At 38.6% G+C, this 17,946-nt stretch overlaps 6 protein-coding genes across 8 annotated transcripts; 2 read left to right on the top strand and 4 right to left on the bottom strand.

Moving 5' to 3' along the window:
* Positions 1-201: 201 nt before the first annotated feature.
* LOC111797194 (importin-4-like) lies at positions 202-7,462 on the bottom strand. The gene is made up of 21 exons (XM_023680144.1): positions 7,060-7,462; positions 6,623-6,755; positions 6,233-6,369; positions 6,106-6,151; positions 5,675-5,887; positions 5,045-5,548; positions 4,829-4,963; positions 4,482-4,697; positions 4,308-4,397; positions 3,982-4,226; positions 3,811-3,899; positions 3,480-3,520; positions 3,179-3,209; positions 2,970-3,092; positions 2,655-2,872; positions 2,469-2,564; positions 1,980-2,092; positions 1,658-1,793; positions 1,459-1,563; positions 661-957; positions 202-569 (listed from the first exon to the last, which is right to left on the bottom strand). Exons 1-20 carry the CDS (start codon positions 7,332-7,334, stop codon positions 757-759), a joined length of 3,147 nt encoding a protein of 1,048 aa, XP_023535912.1. The 5' UTR covers positions 7,335-7,462; the 3' UTR covers positions 202-569; positions 661-756.
* A 732-nt stretch (positions 7,463-8,194) lies between these two features.
* LOC111808974 (nigrin b-like) lies at positions 8,195-9,231 on the bottom strand. Its single transcript, XM_023695244.1, has one exon. It carries the CDS (start codon positions 9,218-9,220, stop codon positions 8,351-8,353), a length of 870 nt encoding a protein of 289 aa, XP_023551012.1. The 5' UTR covers positions 9,221-9,231; the 3' UTR covers positions 8,195-8,350.
* Positions 9,232-11,707: 2,476 nt separating this feature from the next.
* On the bottom strand, positions 11,708-12,616 carry LOC111778080 (ribosome-inactivating protein SNAI'-like). Its single transcript, XM_023657725.1, has one exon. It carries the CDS (start codon positions 12,611-12,613, stop codon positions 11,765-11,767), a length of 849 nt encoding a protein of 282 aa, XP_023513493.1. The 5' UTR covers positions 12,614-12,616; the 3' UTR covers positions 11,708-11,764.
* A 389-nt stretch (positions 12,617-13,005) lies between these two features.
* Positions 13,006-15,561, top strand: LOC111795572 (probable 3-hydroxyisobutyrate dehydrogenase-like 2, mitochondrial). Of its 2 annotated transcripts, none has more exons than XM_023678090.1 (3): positions 13,006-13,492; positions 13,580-14,126; positions 15,401-15,561. In XM_023678090.1, exons 1-3 carry the CDS (start codon positions 13,120-13,122, stop codon positions 15,447-15,449), a joined length of 969 nt encoding a protein of 322 aa, XP_023533858.1. In that variant the 5' UTR covers positions 13,006-13,119; the 3' UTR covers positions 15,450-15,561. The 2 variants fall into 2 exon arrangements, with proteins under 2 accessions (XP_023533858.1, XP_023533851.1); XM_023678083.1 differs by lacking the exon at positions 15,401-15,561 and adding an exon at positions 14,708-15,139.
* Positions 15,562-15,603: 42 nt separating this feature from the next.
* Positions 15,604-15,951, top strand: LOC111803126 (probable 3-hydroxyisobutyrate dehydrogenase-like 3, mitochondrial). The gene has a single exon (XM_023687412.1). The coding sequence runs from the start codon at positions 15,604-15,606 to the stop codon at positions 15,949-15,951; it is 348 nt and encodes a 115-aa protein (XP_023543180.1).
* A 667-nt stretch (positions 15,952-16,618) lies between these two features.
* Positions 16,619-17,920, bottom strand: LOC111795549. Of its 2 annotated transcripts, XM_023678045.1 has the most exons (2): positions 17,200-17,920; positions 16,619-16,750 (listed from the first exon to the last, which is right to left on the bottom strand). In XM_023678045.1, the coding sequence occupies exons 1-2, from the start codon at positions 17,893-17,895 to the stop codon at positions 16,628-16,630; spliced, it is 819 nt and encodes a 272-aa protein (XP_023533813.1). In that variant the 5' UTR covers positions 17,896-17,920; the 3' UTR covers positions 16,619-16,627. The 2 variants fall into 2 exon arrangements, with proteins under 2 accessions (XP_023533813.1, XP_023533822.1); XM_023678054.1 differs by lacking the exon at positions 16,619-16,750 and having other exon boundaries at positions 17,038-17,903.
* Between the last annotated feature and the right edge of the window lie 26 nt (positions 17,921-17,946).

Below are 17,946 nucleotides of genomic sequence, written 5' to 3'. Positions count from 1 at the left end.
GATTACTTTTGACATTTAAAATTATAAAAACGAAATTCTAACTCTTTTATATCACAAAGATCGAATTTGTAATTTAACTCAAACATAGCTTACATCTTTCATTGAAATGATGCATTATGATTACAACAGGAATTCAATCTGTTGTGACTTATGTAATAGAACATAATAATTTCAATAAAACTAGATAATAAAGATGAAATATACAAGCAAAGCACGACCATATATTTTCTTTATATCAAAAGGTAAAATTTAAACACTGCTTTAAGCACAAATGGGGGGAAGAATAAAATCAAATGAAAAACCAGACCAACCTTTTACTATAAACTAAACTACGGATGCATTGCAAGATTCGCATCCACAAAAGAAATATAAGTACAAAAATGCCTCTTCTCTAAATCACTTCACACTCAATAAACTAGGAAGAACACACTATGGAAATAGATTATTGAAATTGAGGAAGGGAAATATAATAGACCATAATGTGAAAACAAATGAATCTAAACAAAAATTGGTATTGTCTCCAGTAGGAGAAAATGAAAAAAATGGCACCCCGAGTGCCAACGAGCGACCTGGATGAACGAGCGATGATTTTGATGTTAAAGAGGCAACATATAAACTAGCAGAAATTAAGCGAAAGCGAGATGGAGATATTTTGCATACCTGATAGGGGAACTTTTCATCTTAAGATCTTAAGATCCTATCTGGGAAAGAAAGCTGGTTGAACAAACAAGACGAAAATGCAATATGGAGGGATTGTTAGCCTTTTGGGGCATATGCAGCTAAGGCATTGGCATGTGCAGGGGGAAGACTACTCAAAAGTGGTTGCATTTGTTGGCCATAGATTGAAAGTAGATGTGAAAAAGCTCTGCCTACTTGAGCTTTAACTTCTGACGTTTCGATGGGAGACGCCACGACATGAGCAAAGATATTAACCAACTCCGGAACCAAGGAAAGGATCTGCAATTGGTGCATAAATTAGTAGAACTATAAGTATCCAGATTTATTTTTCCAATATTGAACGAACTCAGTTAGGGCTTTTCAGTTGTTCGCTCTTTTTCCTCACTTTCCTGTTTCATTTCTCCCTAACATGGCGTTAAACATTGTGTTGGAAGCTCATGTTGTAATATTTTCATCATTCCGATCCTATCAGATAGATCAAGCAAAATGTTTATGAAGACTACCCAAATGTTAGTACTTGGACTGGGAAACTGTCGGTAAAGTTTTAACAAAAGGGAATATTTCCGACCAGCGTCACTATGCACTATGAGTCCTAAATTTTCCTGTTTGGGTACGTTCATAGAATGACAATTCAACACAGTATGAGTTTTGGTAACACTCAGTCACTCAGAGGATCAAATGTTAATTTTCCAGTTTATCTTCACTATGCTTCCATGAATAAGCATTTTCTAAGCAAAAGAACATTTAAGAATCCATGCTAAATACCAACAGAACCAATACCTGAGGATTGGATGACAGAACAAGAGTAGACACACAACCATAAACGGACATGGACTCCTCGTGATCTTCTTTTAAAGGTAGAGCTTTCAGAAAAACTTGGAGAACCTAGGTAACAAATTCAAAATAAAACAGTTAAGTCAGGACCTACTGATGTAAAAGGAACTGAACTGGTAGGTAAAGGAACCAGAGATATACTGACCTGATTCAATGGGACAGCTTCAGGATGCACCATTATCATTCTTGCGACTGCACCAGCTGCGTTATCCCTAACAGCATTGTCTGACTCAGATTCCCCAAATAAGGGGTAGAGCCCACGAAATATGTCATTATAATATCTGATATTGATTAAGGAAAAGGATGCTGATGGTTACGAAGAGAGTACAAAGCGAAAGGTTGACTACGAAAAATAATATATCAATAAATGATTCAGTGCAATATTAGATTCCCAGCAGGGAACACAACAGCTCGAAGATATTAACGGAAATGAAAGTTGACAAATATATTTTAGTAGACAAGGATACTTCAAAGTAGACTCGCCCCCATTTTTGCAGAACTCTCCAACACAAAATGCAGCATTCCTTCTATTCGTTGCCTCTGATGATGCCAATTCTTTGAGAACCAAAGGCATTACTCTCTGAAAGTTATGCATAGCATCAGAAAATAGCCACTTGAAATGTTCTCAACCATTTACATGCTTTAAACGTGTGTTTGGCGCGCCTTTCGAAAATGTTTTACGTGAAGTTTGGAAGAAAAATGATTAAATGCTTTTTCCTGAAAGTACTTTCAAGTATTTTCTTTAATGGTTATCAGAATTTCTCAAAACGCATTCGGTTAAAAACACTTTCAAGTAGTCAAAAACACTTTTTATAACTATTTAAAACTTTACACAAAAACTAATAATTCTTAAAGAATCACTTAAAAAGGCAAGGCATACCAAACACGCCTTAAATATAGTCAGTCCACAATATAAAAAAGCAAAAGTAAAAAGATTTGCAGTAATGAGTAGTTACATCAACATAGGTCGCAATTGGAGAACCCATGTCCTGAGCTACTTCAGCAAGACAGGCAACCACCATAGTTCGATCTTGAGGAGGTCGTGAGGCTCTCTGGATAAACATGAGGGAAAATGGGGCAACAGTTAGTAAGTTACTACCTTGTAAATCTTGAAATTCTATCAAGCGCAGTTGTTAACTCACTGAAAATTTCATTAATGGTTCAAATAGCTTTGCAAAAATAGGTGCAAAATAAGAACCCATGGCCTTTGCAAATGCAGGGAGCAGATCAGACACCGCATCCATAAGTACTTCATCATGTTCAGTATCATCCTCATCTATTTCACCATCAGATTCCACTTGCTGACAAGCAGATTCCTCACGGAGCAGAACTAATGTTGCATCAACTAGCCTAGGCATATCTAATGTTTGGACCATAAAGCAACAATAAGAGTCGAGATAGAATGATTGAATAAAAATAAATTTCACAATAATCTGAAACTCAATATCAAAACTTACAAGGTTCCACTGCACCATAACCGTAGTCCTTGATAATGTCAGCCATGCTTGTACAAGTCTGAGCAACTACTTCTTTGTCATCATCTTCAACCATGGTCTTGATATAAATATTCATCACAGTATCTAGAACAAATGAAGTGCTCAATTTTCCACTGCAAAATAAAAGTTAAACATGTACATGTAGTAATGTAGCATGCTCTTATTCTTACCAAAAATTTCTTTTGCCTTCGTTGATGCCTCCTGAACAATGGGAGAGAGTGAAAAAGTGAGATACATATCATTTAGGAATAATCTTCTTTTCCTCTAAAAGTACCCAATATCCTGTTGAGGGAAGAGGACTAATAGGTGCATGCAAGAAGATATATGTCAAAAGCAAGAAGAAATAAAATTAAAGATTTTTAAATCACCAATAATCATCCATTGGAAATTTAATTAAGAAAATAACAGGAAACGGGAGGCTGACGAAACTATCACTCCAGATGCGAGAAAGAAGTGCATTGATGTACTCACGTTGTAACTTTGGGAGATTGCCAAAGCTGCCTTCAGAATATCTGCAGTTGCATTGAGTGAAGAATGAATAAAGATGTAGTTCCTTGCAACTTGAAATTAACAATTTAAGTTTTCTTCCAAATATTTACAGTAGTAATGCTCCCTCCGAAAATGTAGCAGCCCAAATGCCCAATCAAAATTTATTGTTGATTAGAAATGAGTTAGGCAGAGAACAAAGTCTAAGAAAACAAAAGGTACTAAGGTAGATTACCAGCCATAAAAATAACTTGAAAAGACGAGCTATCCATTAACTAAAGAAAAATTGCAAATAAAGAAGATGCTAGCAACTCACGTTCCAAAGAAATGATTGCTTGAAGTCGGACATCTTCATGGAAATAACCAGAATGTCGAACCAAAATCTTCAGAGTTTCCTCCAAATAACTAAGTCAAGTTAAAGAACCCAAAATCGTTATTATGACAGAAGGGTTCGAAGGGGCAAGAAAAAACTTAATAAAAAGGATACGGTGCATAAGCGCTCTTCGTGTGCAGTGCAAACAAGCCAAGAGCTTGTGTTGCGGCTGCCTTTTCATCCAGCACCCCTGTCCTGATACTAATGTTTCGAACTCTGGGCTCATCATGAGCTTCATCATCAGATGAAACTCCTCCAAACCCATTTACATTATCATCATCCGATTCATCTACATCCACAGCAGAGCCATCGTCGAGATTGCAAGAAGAGAATGCAAGGGGTACAACATGAGGAAGATACTGTTTACAAAACAAATTTTAACTTCAAAGATGCAGTAAATTTGAGGAAGTGGTTGACAATGAAAGCAGACAGATTATTACCTTTACAAAGCCATCATCCAAAATTTCTGCTACGTTGCTGAAGAATCCATGAGTGTACTCCCGTAATTCGCTGAACTCCAAGCCAAAGCCCTAATAGAAGAGAAGAGATGGATAAAGCCTTGGAGGGTAAAATAAGAACTCTAGACCAGCCAAAGACAAGAGCTTATGCATTACAGAAATTGCTGCTTCAATAAAAGGAGGTAGAATCTGATCCATCCGGGTTCTCCCAACAGACATAGCAACTATTCCAACCAACTCAGTAGCTCTTGCTCGGGAACAAAGCTCCTCATCCTTGGTAAGAACCATAAATATTTTCATTAACTCCAACACTCTCTCGGCGTATGGAATGAAAGCCTGTTCAGCTGCAGCCGCTACCGAACCAATTGCAGACTGTAGTTCATTCAACAATTCCACGTCAATTTGGAATATAGAAGATTAATAAATCATCTAAAAATCNAAAAAAAAAAAAAAAAAAAAAAAAAAAAAAAAAAAAAAAAAAAAAAGTAAAAGAAATAAGCTACCATGCATGTTTCCTGCAGATTCCGGGGGCTTGTCTGAAGGGCAGACAGCAGTTTACCCATCAAAGGATCAAGAAAAGGAAGGATTTCCTCACCCATGTTCTCACAAAATGCAGCCAATGCATAGTATGACTTTTCCTGCAAATGAAAAATCACTTTCATTAAAACTTGTCCACAATTTATTAACGTCGTAATTTCTCCTCCATGGATCCACCATACCTTCACTTCATCAGAGTTATCCTCAAGGGCATTTAAAATGCACGGAAGCACACTTTCATAGAGTGACACTATTTCTGGCTGCAAATGCTCAGCAAATTGACCCAGGGCAAAAGATGCTGCCCCTCTTACCATTTGTTCAGGGTCCCTTAATGCTCCAAGGACAATATGAAGAACTGGTTCTAACTTACTCTTTACATGTTCTGTACAACCTTCTGATATGACCCCTAAAGCTGTCACAGAAGCTTCACGGAACTTTGGATTTGCACTTTGACTACTAAGAGAAGCAAATTCAAACACAGGAGGGAAAACATGCTTCGAGAGATTTAAGGCCATTGTATCAATAACCTCAGCCGCAGCTCGATCAGAAGAAAGATCATCATCTCCATCTCCATCAGATGACTCTGCAAGTAATGGGCACATAACTTGTAGAACAGGGATAATCAATTTCTGCTTTTTTAGGGAATTGGGCTTGTACTTTGCTAGCCATGAGATTATCTGAATCGCCTGAAATAGAACAAGGGGAAAAAAAAAAAGCAAGGAGAGATTAGAACCAAAAGAAAAGGCACTCTCTTCAATAATAAATTCCAATATTTTTTATTAGTTTTAAAAAATATATATGTACAGCCCTACCTGATGACGAGTGCTAGATTCCAAATTTTGGCTAGAACAAACTTCAAGCGAAAATTGAACAATTGATCTAACAGATTCCCCAAGAAGCGGAGCAGGAGATTCAATTAGTTCATCAAATATTTCAAAAGCTATTATTGCAACATCCTCCTCACCATTGGCAAGGCACTGCCTGGCAACATTTAAAATGCTGGGAATGAACTCCCGGAATTTGACCTGCATTAATAGATATGAACACAAATATACAAAAAGTAAATGATTGTTGCATAAGCTGGAACAAAATAAAATAAAAGAGCCCAGGAAACAATTGTATTAGACAGGACCAACTGGAGGAATGATAAAACAACTATAAACCAACACACAGAGAAAGTCTAGTTGGCTCTAGTATAAATCAAGGATGAACTCCATTCTAACATAGTCTTGTTTGGACTTACCACTTCTGCTCCATCATTAGTAAATTCTAGAAAAGATCCCACGGCCCTGGACACAAGAAGAAAATATTCATGTGGATGACAAAGCTATTTCGCGGTAAGCAGACGGAGTAACAGATAAAGACATTACTTCAAGGCTGCAACTCTGACACGGCTGCTAGTCTCGTCCTGCAAGCACTTAAGTAGGAGAGCTTGCAAATCTGAAAAATGTGGTAGGAAAGTATTTCCAATCGTTTCTGTCAGGGAGCTGAATAGAATCAAAGACACCTACTAACACCAGAGGAATCATACATTTTAGTCAGCTGAAACAATTGAATTTAGTCTAAAACTAATTACAGCATTTCATAAAACTTCAACACAGTAGAGACCATGCACCATCATTGGATGTACAAGAAAGTGATACAAAAGATAGACGTTCTAAATTTATTTATAGTAAGGTCGTGAATGTATCTTTGGTACAAGTACGTGCAGGCTGATTGATTGCACATTATTTAAAAGTTCTTGTAGGGTATGAACTTACTTCTCTATGATCTTCCTGGGAACTCTGACTACATTGGAACAAGAAAGGCAACAAGTCCGGCCATTCTCCTGCTGGAACAGCATATTTTGCAACAATACTTACGACATTCGCACTTGCTCTCCTCACAGGTGGACTGCACCAGTTCACATATTTGTTAATAATACAACACTAAGAGAATCGACAGCAACATATATGAAAGAAATTTTGCTCTCGACGAAGTAATAATCGATAAAATCTCCACTATAAAAGCTAATTAGCGCTAGGAAGAAACTAAAGACGCAATTCCACAAATCGGAACACACTCAATTCCCTTTACGCCGAATCATTTTTACTCAATTCAAGCATTCATCTCATTTTGCGCCATTATAGAGAGAGAGAGAGCTCAAATCTAAAATACAATTCAGAATTGAGAATTGAGAATGGAAAATCCAATAGACCTGTGCTCCATAGTGATGCTCTCAATCAAGGACTGCTTAACAAGCAACTTGAGTTGAGGAGAAAGCTTAGCCCAATGGCCGGTGATCTTCTTCCGGAGCAATATCGCAGCCAACTGACGGACGTTGGGAGTCTTGGCGGTGCGAAGGTGCTGAATAAGAGCCGGCACCACCTGAGGATCCTTGGCCAAACGCTTAATCTGCTCTTCCGCTTGCCGCCGGGCATCATTGTCGGGCATCAAGAATTGAATGAGCAACAACTCCAATGACTGCGACATGGTGATCGTCGAACGTCGGTTCCGGTGATCGTCGAACGTCGGTTCCGGTGACCGTCGCAGAAATTCCCCAACCGGCAAAAGGGGGCGGAGAGAAAGCGGGTATTCCAATGGAAGGAGGAGGCTCTTGCTTTTCCAAGGGTTTTTGGGTTTTACTTCATATCTAAGATTTTATAGTCTTACGAAACTCTCGGCGATGAACTGTGCTGAAAATTCTAATGTTGGGTTTCACGCGCCAACTCTCACGCGCCCTTTCTCACGCGCTCACTCACAATTTGTCGTTTTCTTATGCAACAGAAAAAAGCAGGGGAATGTTATTATTGAACCATTAAATTATTTTTCTTTTTTTGAGTAACATTAATAATTATATTTTAAAAAATATCTCACTAATTTTGTCTCTTATTTAAAAAATATTAATATTTTTCGGAGAACACGGTAAATCACTCTCGGTATGAAGAGGGTGAACTTTGAGATCCCACATCGGTATGAAAACCTCCCCATATCAGACATGTTTTAAAAATCAACAAGACAATATCTACTAAGGAAAAGGTTTCCGATCAGCGAGCACCCCGCACACAGGTCGTAGGCAGCAGTGGCCGACCAGTAGGTCTTTTGGGCATTCGAATTCAGAAGTTATAAGTTGTTTGCCTGTGACTGGCTTATTGCTCTTATGGTAGGGCTGTAGCAATCAGTCTCCATAGGAGCTTGAATGTGACTCCAATGACTACTCAATCGATTAGCATAAACTAAGGGAAAAGGATTTCTCCTGATAACCTAGCTAGCTTCGTCGCAGCCAACAAAACTTAGATTGTTGTTGACACGGATCATATAAACTCAAGCTTTGAAAACTACGATGAAAGTGATAATTAAACACACGTGTCCAGGCTTTATTTATTGATGCTTATAGATTAAGCATTTGAAGAGGTACAAGGATAGGTACACATTTGCATGGCCTCGTGTGGCATCATACTACACAAGGAGAGCTAGCTAGTGCTCACCATTCATTATTTACATATCATTCAGTAAATAGTCCATTGTTGGCTAGGAGCGCCGTCATGCTTCTCAACCACGATCATGGGCGGCAACAGAGGCACCTCCCTACGCACATCCATGACCAAGTTGGTGTTGGGATGGTTGATGGTGTTGTCTTCCGCAAGCCCCCAACGCTGCTGTGGCTTGTCAGCGCACCTAGACACAACCACCATCGCGCCATAATTCCTTTCGAACGAAGTCAAGCACAAGTGTCTATACTCATTTTGTCGAATGGTGCCGTCCCCATACAACGCCCATCGTTGGTTCTTATCATCTCGGCTACACTCTTTCAACGTCACATACGAATTTTCACCTTCTATAGATTTCAAACACAAGTTATCAAGCCATTTGATATTAGCCACCATTGGGTTAAAGGTCTCCGTGGCTTCCCAGCTTTGTGATGGTAAATTTTCATTGACTTCCACCGTCACCGTCTTGCCTGGTTTCGCGGTCAAGACGAGTCCCGACTCGTCGTGGTGGATGGTTCCGTCCTTGTTTTTGGTCCATTTCATGTCGTGTCTTATCTCTCTTGAGCAGTCCATTGCTACAACATTGGCTCCAATGAATTCAGTGGATTGAGATTTAGGAACCAAACAGAATCTAACGTCACTGATTCGAATCGTGCCATCTTCAAGGATGGACCATAGTTGGTTTGATTTCCTTTGTTCGCATAGGGATAAGTCAGTTGGAGTATAATATCCGAAAAGCAACAAGGCGTTTAAACACAACCCGTCTCGACCGACAAGATGTGAGCGGGCTCCGAACGATCCGTAGCCGGAGGCGGCCGCTATGGCGGTGTGGGTGGCGAGGGAGAATGCGAGGGCAATGCAGAAGAGGACTTGTGTCATCTTGTCCATTGATTATTAGAGTTGAGTAAAGGGTGAGAAAGATGAGATGAAATGAAGGGTATTTATAGACACAAAAACATAGTGAAAAACAACACCATTAATAGAGGATGGATCATTATTGCAATCCAAATCATAAAATAAGGGTAGTGCGAATGATGAATCACAACCCATTTACTTCCCATGGTCGAGGTGCCTTTTTTTTTAAGATGAAATTAAAAATAAAAATAATAAAAAAAAACTCTAATATATATATATATATCAACCCATTTACTTCCCATGGTTGAGGTGCCTTTTTTTAAGATGAAAAAAAAAAACTCTAAAAATAAATAAATAAATCAATATATATATATATATATATATATATATATATATATATATATATATATATATTAGAGAAAAAAAATTTTAATTTTTTTTTCAAGTTCATCTTAAAAAAAAGCACCTCAACCATGGGAAGTAAATGGGTTGATATATATATATATATATATATTCTTAAATTAAAATTTTTCTTTTTAAAAAAAAAATAATTTTGGATGAATTTTTGTAATATTTTGTTTAAAAAATACGGTTAAATTTTTAATTTTTAATGTGTTTAAAAAAAAAGATTATTTTCATTTTTTATTTTAAGGTAACTTTAAAAAAAAAATCTAAAAATTTATATTAATATATATTTTTTTTTAAGTTTATAGATATTTTTAAAAAAGTTTAAAGGTTTTTTTATAAGGGTATTAAAAAAATATTTATAAGATGATGGTATTTTTGTTAGGTACTTTTAAATAAAATATTAACTTATAAAGATTTAAAAATATTATTGAATTTTTTTTAAAGTTTTAAATTATTTCATTTTATTTATGATAAATTATATAAAAAAAGAATTGATATTAATTATGTGATCATTAATTTTTTTAGAAAAATTACAAAATAATGAGGGAATTTCCAATAAAAATAAGATAATTATGATAATTTACACTCAATATATATATATATATATATTAAATTGGTTAATTTATAATTTAATGCAAAGTATTTTTGTATAAAGATTTCAATAATTAGAATAGAAGAAACCTATGTGAATTTTAAATATAGAACAAATAATTATTAAAATGGATTCTATTAAACGATCAAAAGTCATAAAATCATAAAATGTTAAATAAAATCATAATAAATATATATAATAAAATTCATAAAATTTTAATTTATTGATAATTCAACTTTAATCATACTCATAAATTTTTTAACATATATTTAAATTATTGGAGAAGGNTTTTTTTTTTTTTTTTTTTTTTGATGAGTTCACAATATTAATGGGTCGAGTTTATTACTCAACAAAGTTACATCAATAACGATAGGTGTTTTACACTTGACGGATTCCAATTTGTTTAGGAGCGAATGGATTATGACAAATAATCCATTCTTGTAAGTGGAAGGTTTTGGGTGGAATTGTGGTTATAAAAAAAATAAAAAAAATTATGATTTACGTTTTTAATCCGTTGGGTTCGTAAAATGATTCAAATCTCAGACAAATTTTTTTATCTGAAATATTTAATCAACACAGATTCAGATAGGTTGATTTTTTATTGAATCAAAATTTTAAAAATTTCATATCATTTAGGATGAAATCATCTTAATTAAGATCAAATTGGTAGGTTTCTGTATCATTATTGAAGAACACTCATGAGATACGAACAATAACCTCCACATTGGTACTAATATTGTCCACTTTAAATATAAGCTCTCGTGACTTTACTTTTAGGGGTAGTGATCATGCAAAGGTAGTGATTGCCATATTTTCAACATGTGGCTAGTAGTGAACCCCAAATGCTCAGTCCTGCTAGCATTGTCATTCCTCTAATCTCCCCACTTGACCCAAGAGATCAACAACACAAGCATAACGTTCAACTTTGTGTACAATCGACCACATGGTGCTTAACCAACGCCAACATGACTTAATTGACAACAACCAAATAACAATTTAATAAATGTAACGTCATCGAGCTAACTGCCGAAAAGTTGGCATAAACAATTATCATATTATTCTTTTCACTTCTATTAAGTTCGTCGAAACATACTCTCGCCCTCAAGTAAGTCACCAACAAAACATGGGTCATCATTGACACAGACAATATATGCTCAAGCCTCCTCTTCTCCCTACCCAAGGTTATATATTATTGTAAGCCGCTGTTATTTCTCTCTTGCTTGCTTATATAACGTCTTTTTCAAAAATATCTCTTTCGAAAATCTCTCTCTGTCCTCGTTTTCTAAAACATTATCTTAAAACTGAGGCCAGAGGCTCGAGCATACGTCGCTTGGTCGTAGGCGACGCAAGAACGAATTGACTTAGCTCACTTGTCGTTGGAAAGTGAGTGCCGCACAATCACAAGTCTGCTGCCATTAAAAGTGCGATTGTGACAAGTAACCCCAGAAAGATTTAGAAAACAATTGATAACTAGTTGCATCCTTCTATCATTCAAGTATGACAGTAAAACATGTCCACAGTTTATTTATTAATGTTTATCGTTGAGTGGATTCATACATTCATTATTTACAGATTATTCAATAAACGATCCATCGTTGGCTATCAGTCCCAGCGCGCTTGGCAACCAGGACCATTGGCGAGAGACGCACAAACGTACGCGCATCCATGACCAAGTTGGTGTTGGGATGGCCGATGGTGTTGTCCGCTGCAAGCGCCCAACGCTGTTGTGGCATGTCTGCGCACTTAGACACAACCACCGAAGAGCTTAAGAGCGAAGTCAAGCAGACATTGCTATCGCCATTGCGAATGGTGCCATCCCCATACAGCACCCATCGTTGCCTCTTATCATATTTGCTACTACACGCACTCAACCCCAACGAAAATTCACCATCACCAAATTGTAAACACAAGTTGTCATGCCACTTGATGTTGGCCGCCTTTGGGTAGGGCCTTTCCGTGGCTTCCCAGCCCTGCGACGGCGCACCTTCATCGACTTCCAACGTCACATACTGGCCTTGTTTCCCCGTCAAGACGAGCCCCGACTTGTCGTGACGTATGGTTCCGTCGTTCGTTTTGGTCCATTTCATGTCGCTTCTTATCTCTTTCGTACAGTCTATTAGTACGACATTGGTTCCAATAGGTTTAATACCCCGACTATGAGGAACCAAACAATTTCTATCGTTATCTGCCCGAATCGTGCCATCGTCAACGATCGCCCATAATTGGTCCGAGTCCGATTCATCGCAGTCTGTTAATTTAGTTGGAGTGTAATATATGGAAAGCGGCGCTGTCTGTAAACACAACCCATCTCGACCCACAAGATGTGCGCGTCCTCCGAACGCTCCGTACCCGAGGGCGGTGCCGATGTGGGTGGCGAGGGAGAATGCCACGACCATACACAACACGACTTGTCTCGTTTTCTCCATTGATTAGAGTTTACTAAAGCTTGAGAAAGTTGAGGTGAAATGAAATGTATATATAAACATAAACCACACATCAATGGATAATGGATCATTATTGCAAACACAATGATACAACAATTGAAGTGGGAATGATGAATCATAACCCATATATTTCCCAGGGGTAATTTTGGTATTATCGTTAAAAAAAAAAAAAACAAGGTTAATATCGTCCAAAAAAAAATTACTTTTGTACTTTTAGTAAAATAATTTAAAGTTTATAGATTAATTAAACATTATTTACTTAATTTATTGACGAAAAAATTAATTGGGAGGTTGGATTAAAAAAACATATTTTTGAAATATTTAATAATTTATTATAAAAATATTGAGATAATTAAATTTAATGTCATTTATTATCGAGACTCATGAACAAATCAAGAACTTGTGGGGCGAACTTGTGAAGAAAAGATGGATCGCTATGTCTGCTAATTATCTGTAAGTTTGGTTTTGAAAATTCCTTATTTTCCACCATGGAAACTCCTTACCCAATCCCCATCTCTCCCACGAAAACTCGCATTGGATGGATCGGTATAGGTGTGATGGGCGCCGCCATGGCCACTCGTCTCCTCGCCGCCGGATACTCCGTCGCAATTTACGCTCGTTCACCTTCCAAGGCTCTTGATTTACAGTCAAAAGGCGCTTCTCTCGTTAATTCCGCTTCTGAATTAGCGCAGGTCAGTGATATTGTTTTCACAATGGTGGGTCACCCGTCAGATGTTCGACAAAATGTCTTAGAGAAGAATGGGCTCCTACAAGGACTGAATCCTGGTGGAGTCATCGTTGACACCACCAGCAGCCACCCAGCTCTTGCCCGCGAGATATTTGCTGCTGCTCGTGCTAAGGGTCGTGTTAAGTTCCACTAAATTACTAGATCAAATCGAACCACCTTGAACTAAGAAGTTTAAGCTTGTTTACTCGTATTCTTGGCAGGTTGCTGGGCCGTGGATGCGCCTGTGTCGGGGGGCGACATTGGCGCTAGAGATGGGAAGTTGGCCATTTTTGGGGGTGGTGATGCAGGGGTAGTGAAGTGGTTGTCACCTCTGTTTGAAGCATTGGGGAAAGTGACATACGTGGGTGAAGCAGGGTGTGGACAGAGCTGCAAGATAGCGAACCAGATAGCGATTGGGGGAAACCTGATGGGGCTGAGTGAAGGGCTGGTGTTCGCTGAGCGGGCGGGGTTGGATGTGAAGCAGTTTGTGGAAGCTGTGAGGGGTGGGGCTGCAGGGTCAATGGCAATGGAGCTGTTTGGTGAGAGGATGATAGAGAGGGACTTTAGGCCTGGTGGGTTTGCTGAGTATATGGTGAAGGATTTGGGAATGGGCGTGGATGTTGTGGAAGAAGGGGAAGATGTGGAGAGGCTTGTAGTGTTGCCAGGGGCTGCATTGGCCAAGCAATTGTTCTCTGCAATGGTGGCCAATGGAGATGGAAAGTTTGGCACTCAAGGGCTAATCTCCGTTGTTCAGAGGCTTAATGGCAAGTAAGTGAATCTGTAGGAAACTTGTTTGTTTATTGCTTGTTTGTGCACTTGGGATTGGAAGCCAATTCTCTTGTACTGATAGTTTATAGAAGTTGTTTTCGAGTAAGTCCCATTTTAAGATTTAGAATTTGAATTCGACACTTAATGACTCTTGTACTCTCCTTTCTTTCCTGTGACATGACTACGTTATCTATTTTAGAGTTAAGAAAATCCTCGTAGACCAACTAGACTTGATTTATTTCCTGTGACATGACTACGTTATCTATTTTAGAGTTAAGAAAATCCTCATAGACCAACCAGACTTGACCTCAAGGACCAACAACGAAGATCTTATGACTGAGTCATCTAAAATAAAAATACATTTTATTAATACAAGTAGTCAGTCCAATTTTTTTAAGCATTTCTCTATCATTTCATCTTCTCGATGAGATTATTCTAATTCATTTATTACATGTCTTCCTGACAAAATGAAACAAAATGAATTGACGAACAAAAGTTTAAAAATATTTTGACTAATGTCTCTAAACTTAGCCATTATTATAGATTTGACTAACAAAATAAAGAATATGTACTTTATTTAGAATATATTCGTGTGGATCTAAAACATTGCTCAATTGTCATCTGGACTCTAAACAAACCAAGATCCATGGCGGTGTCTGTTGATCATCTGTAAGTTGCTTTTGATAAATCCTTATTCCACCATGGAAACCCCTTACCCAGTCCCCATCTCTCCTTCTAAAACTCGCGTTGGATGGATCGGCATAGGTGTGATGGGCGCCGCCATGGCCACTCGTCTCCTCGCCGCCGGATACTCCCTCACAATCTACGCTCGTTCCCCTTCCAAGGCTCTTGATTTACAGTCCAAAGGCGCTTCCCTCGTCAATTCCCCTTCCGAATTAGCTCAGACTTGCGACGTTGTTTTCACAATGGTGGGAAACCCATCAGATGTTCGACAAAATGTCTTAGAGAAGAATGGGCTCCTACAAGGACTAAATCCTGGTGGGGTCATCGTTGACACCACCAGCAGCCACCCCGCTCTTGCCCGCGAGATCTTCGCTGCCGCTCGAGCAAAAGGTCTTGTTAATTTTCACTAAATTACTAGATTAAATCAACTCATGTTGTCTAGTTTGAGCATAAGTTTAGATGGATTTGGTTTGGGCTTCTCAAAAGTGATGTATTTCTTATTTATAAACTCGTGATCATTAGCTAACGTGGACTCCCTCCCAACATCCTGAACTAAGAAGTTCAAGCTTATTTACAAATATTCTTGGCAGGTTGCTGGGCTGTGGATGCGCCCGTGTCAGGAGGCGACATTGGCGCTAGAGACGGGAAGCTATCCATTTTTGGGGGAGGCGATGCAGAGGTAGTGAAGTGGTTATCACCTCTGTTTGAAGCATTGGGGAAAGTGACATACGTGGGTGAAGCAGGGTGTGGGCAGAGCTGCAAGATAGCGAACCAGATAACGCTTGTGGGAAACATGATAGGGGTGAGTGAAGGGCTGGTGTTCGCTGAGCAGGCGGGGTTGGATGTGAAGCAGTTTGTGGAAGCTGTGAGGGGCGGGGCAGGAGGGTCGATGGCAATGGAGTTGTTCGGGGGGAGGATGATAGAGAGGGACTTCAGGCCTGGTGGGTATGCTGAGTACATGGTGAAGGATCTGGCCATGTGTGTGGACGTTGTGGAAGAAGGGGAAGATGTGGAGAGGATTGCAGTGCTGCCAGGGGCTGCATTGGCCATGCAATTGTTCTCTGCAATGGTGGCTAATGGAGATGGAAAGATTGGCTCTCAAGGGATAATCTCTGTTATTCAGAGGCTTAATGGTAAGTGAGTGAAGCTAATATGGTCATTATCTTTTATGACCATTTTAATGTATTAATAAAAACAGCTTTTAATGTTGTCACAATATTATTAAATTTCATCAGTTATCTACTCTTATATAATTGTTGCAATTTAATTACTTTAGCCTTATTGTGATATTCCATTAATGATGAGATTTAGTTATATAAGTTTAGAGATATGATTTTGTAATTTTAGGTTAAATTACAAATATGATGAGATTCATCGGGAAGGAATTGATGATCAAGAAAATGGAGAAATGACACATTCTACCTAGTACATGTGTCCCCGATAGCTGCATCGTGAATATATACGATGCGACACGACAAACGTGATTGCATTCCTCCACAAATCCATTGCCATGACTGTTAGATCCCATATCGAATGAAACATTATTTATAAAGATATGGAAATCTCTTCCTGTTTTAAAAACCTTAAAGGGAAGTGCTAAAGGGAAAACCCAAAGAAGACAATATTTACGGGCAGTGATCTTGGGTTGTTACAAATGGTATCAGAGCTAAGAGTTAGACATCGGCGATGTGTCAACGAGGAGGCTGAGGTGGGCCAGCAAGGACGCTGGACCTAGAAGTAGAGTGCTACATCGATTGGAGCAGAGAACGAACGAGTCTCCGCCACCGGCTAGGACGTTGGCCTGAGGGTGGACAATATCAATTTCTAATATTCCAAAATTGTGGACAATATGCAAGATTTCGATCACATTCCGAAAAATGGACACCATGAAACTTCCATATAGGTTTTTGCCTGATCTTGAACTTCGAAGAATCAAGCCTCTGGATTTATCAGAAGAATGTTGTTGAACTAGATTGATTAACTAAAACAAAGGGATCATCACCAATATTAATTCTTCGCCCAAGCTACTGGACTTGTTATATCAATGGAAACAGGAGAAGCAGAAGAATGTTCAAGCGAAAGAAAACAGAGGAGCCATCACAAACATGATTCAGTGGACTCAGATCATTTTCGGTTCCAGAAATAGTTTGTTTTGTGTTCGTAAGCAGAGTACAAATCAAAGGCTTCTGTGAAAGTGTGATCGCAGTGCAATTTGTATCTAGAATCATGAACAATCGAGTATGAAATTGTAGTTATTTATGCATTGATTTCACAGTTTCACAGATTGTTTCATCTCTTTCTGAAACCTAAATAGATTTCGATTCTTCAAGAAATGAAAAGCAAGTAACAATCATATGAGAGATTTAAGGCGGATTCAAGAAGGATGAACCTTATTGGACGAAATGGCCTTCCAGGCAGATCTCATGGAAGCAGTGGCCGAGTTCATCGCTGCCTCCATGTACCTCTTGGAAGCAACCGCGGCGGCTTTCTCCATCAATCTGCCCATCTTGCGAGCCTTCTCCGACTTGTCGACGAGGTCTTGAAGCTCAGCCTCGGCCATCCGATCGAACTCCTCCTCGAACCTTCTGAACTCATCCATAGCATCTTCCATGACGGAATCGAGATAATCCTCAGCCTGCTGCATCGCGATCTCAGCGTCTCGAACCTCGTTCTGGTGTTGGAGCTCCATGGCTGCCCAGGAATTGTAGGCTTCGATCTCGAAGAGCTTCATGAGGTCTTCAATGGTGGAAGGGTCGAAATTCTTGTCTTGTAAAGCTCGATCGGAGAGGAAGGTGAACTGGGAGATGAGAGCTTCCATGGTGGATGAGAATCGAGAACCAGAAGCAAAAAAAGGAGGAATGAAGATCAAATTGGAACAGTGGGAGCTGCTGAGTAATGGATTTAAAGAATCTTCGGCTCTACATTTGGATAATATGATCCAATTCGTAGCTAGGGCCGAACAATGATTTACACGAGCTCTTACTTCGATTGAACCCACACGTCGATCCCACGATTCAACGGATAAGGGCCCAAAAAATTTAAGAGTTCTAATCGATCCAAGAACATAATTCAAGATTAAGATCATAAAATTCTAATTTATAATGTTTTGGTAAATAATATTAATAATTTAGAAAGA

Source organism: Cucurbita pepo, chromosome LG01 (genome assembly GCF_002806865.2).
Source record: "Cucurbita pepo subsp. pepo cultivar mu-cu-16 chromosome LG01, ASM280686v2, whole genome shotgun sequence".
Lineage (NCBI taxonomy): Eukaryota > Viridiplantae > Streptophyta > Magnoliopsida > Cucurbitales > Cucurbitaceae > Cucurbita > Cucurbita pepo.
Note: the sequence above shows the minus strand (reverse complement) of the source record. Positions and strands in the feature narration are given on the sequence as shown.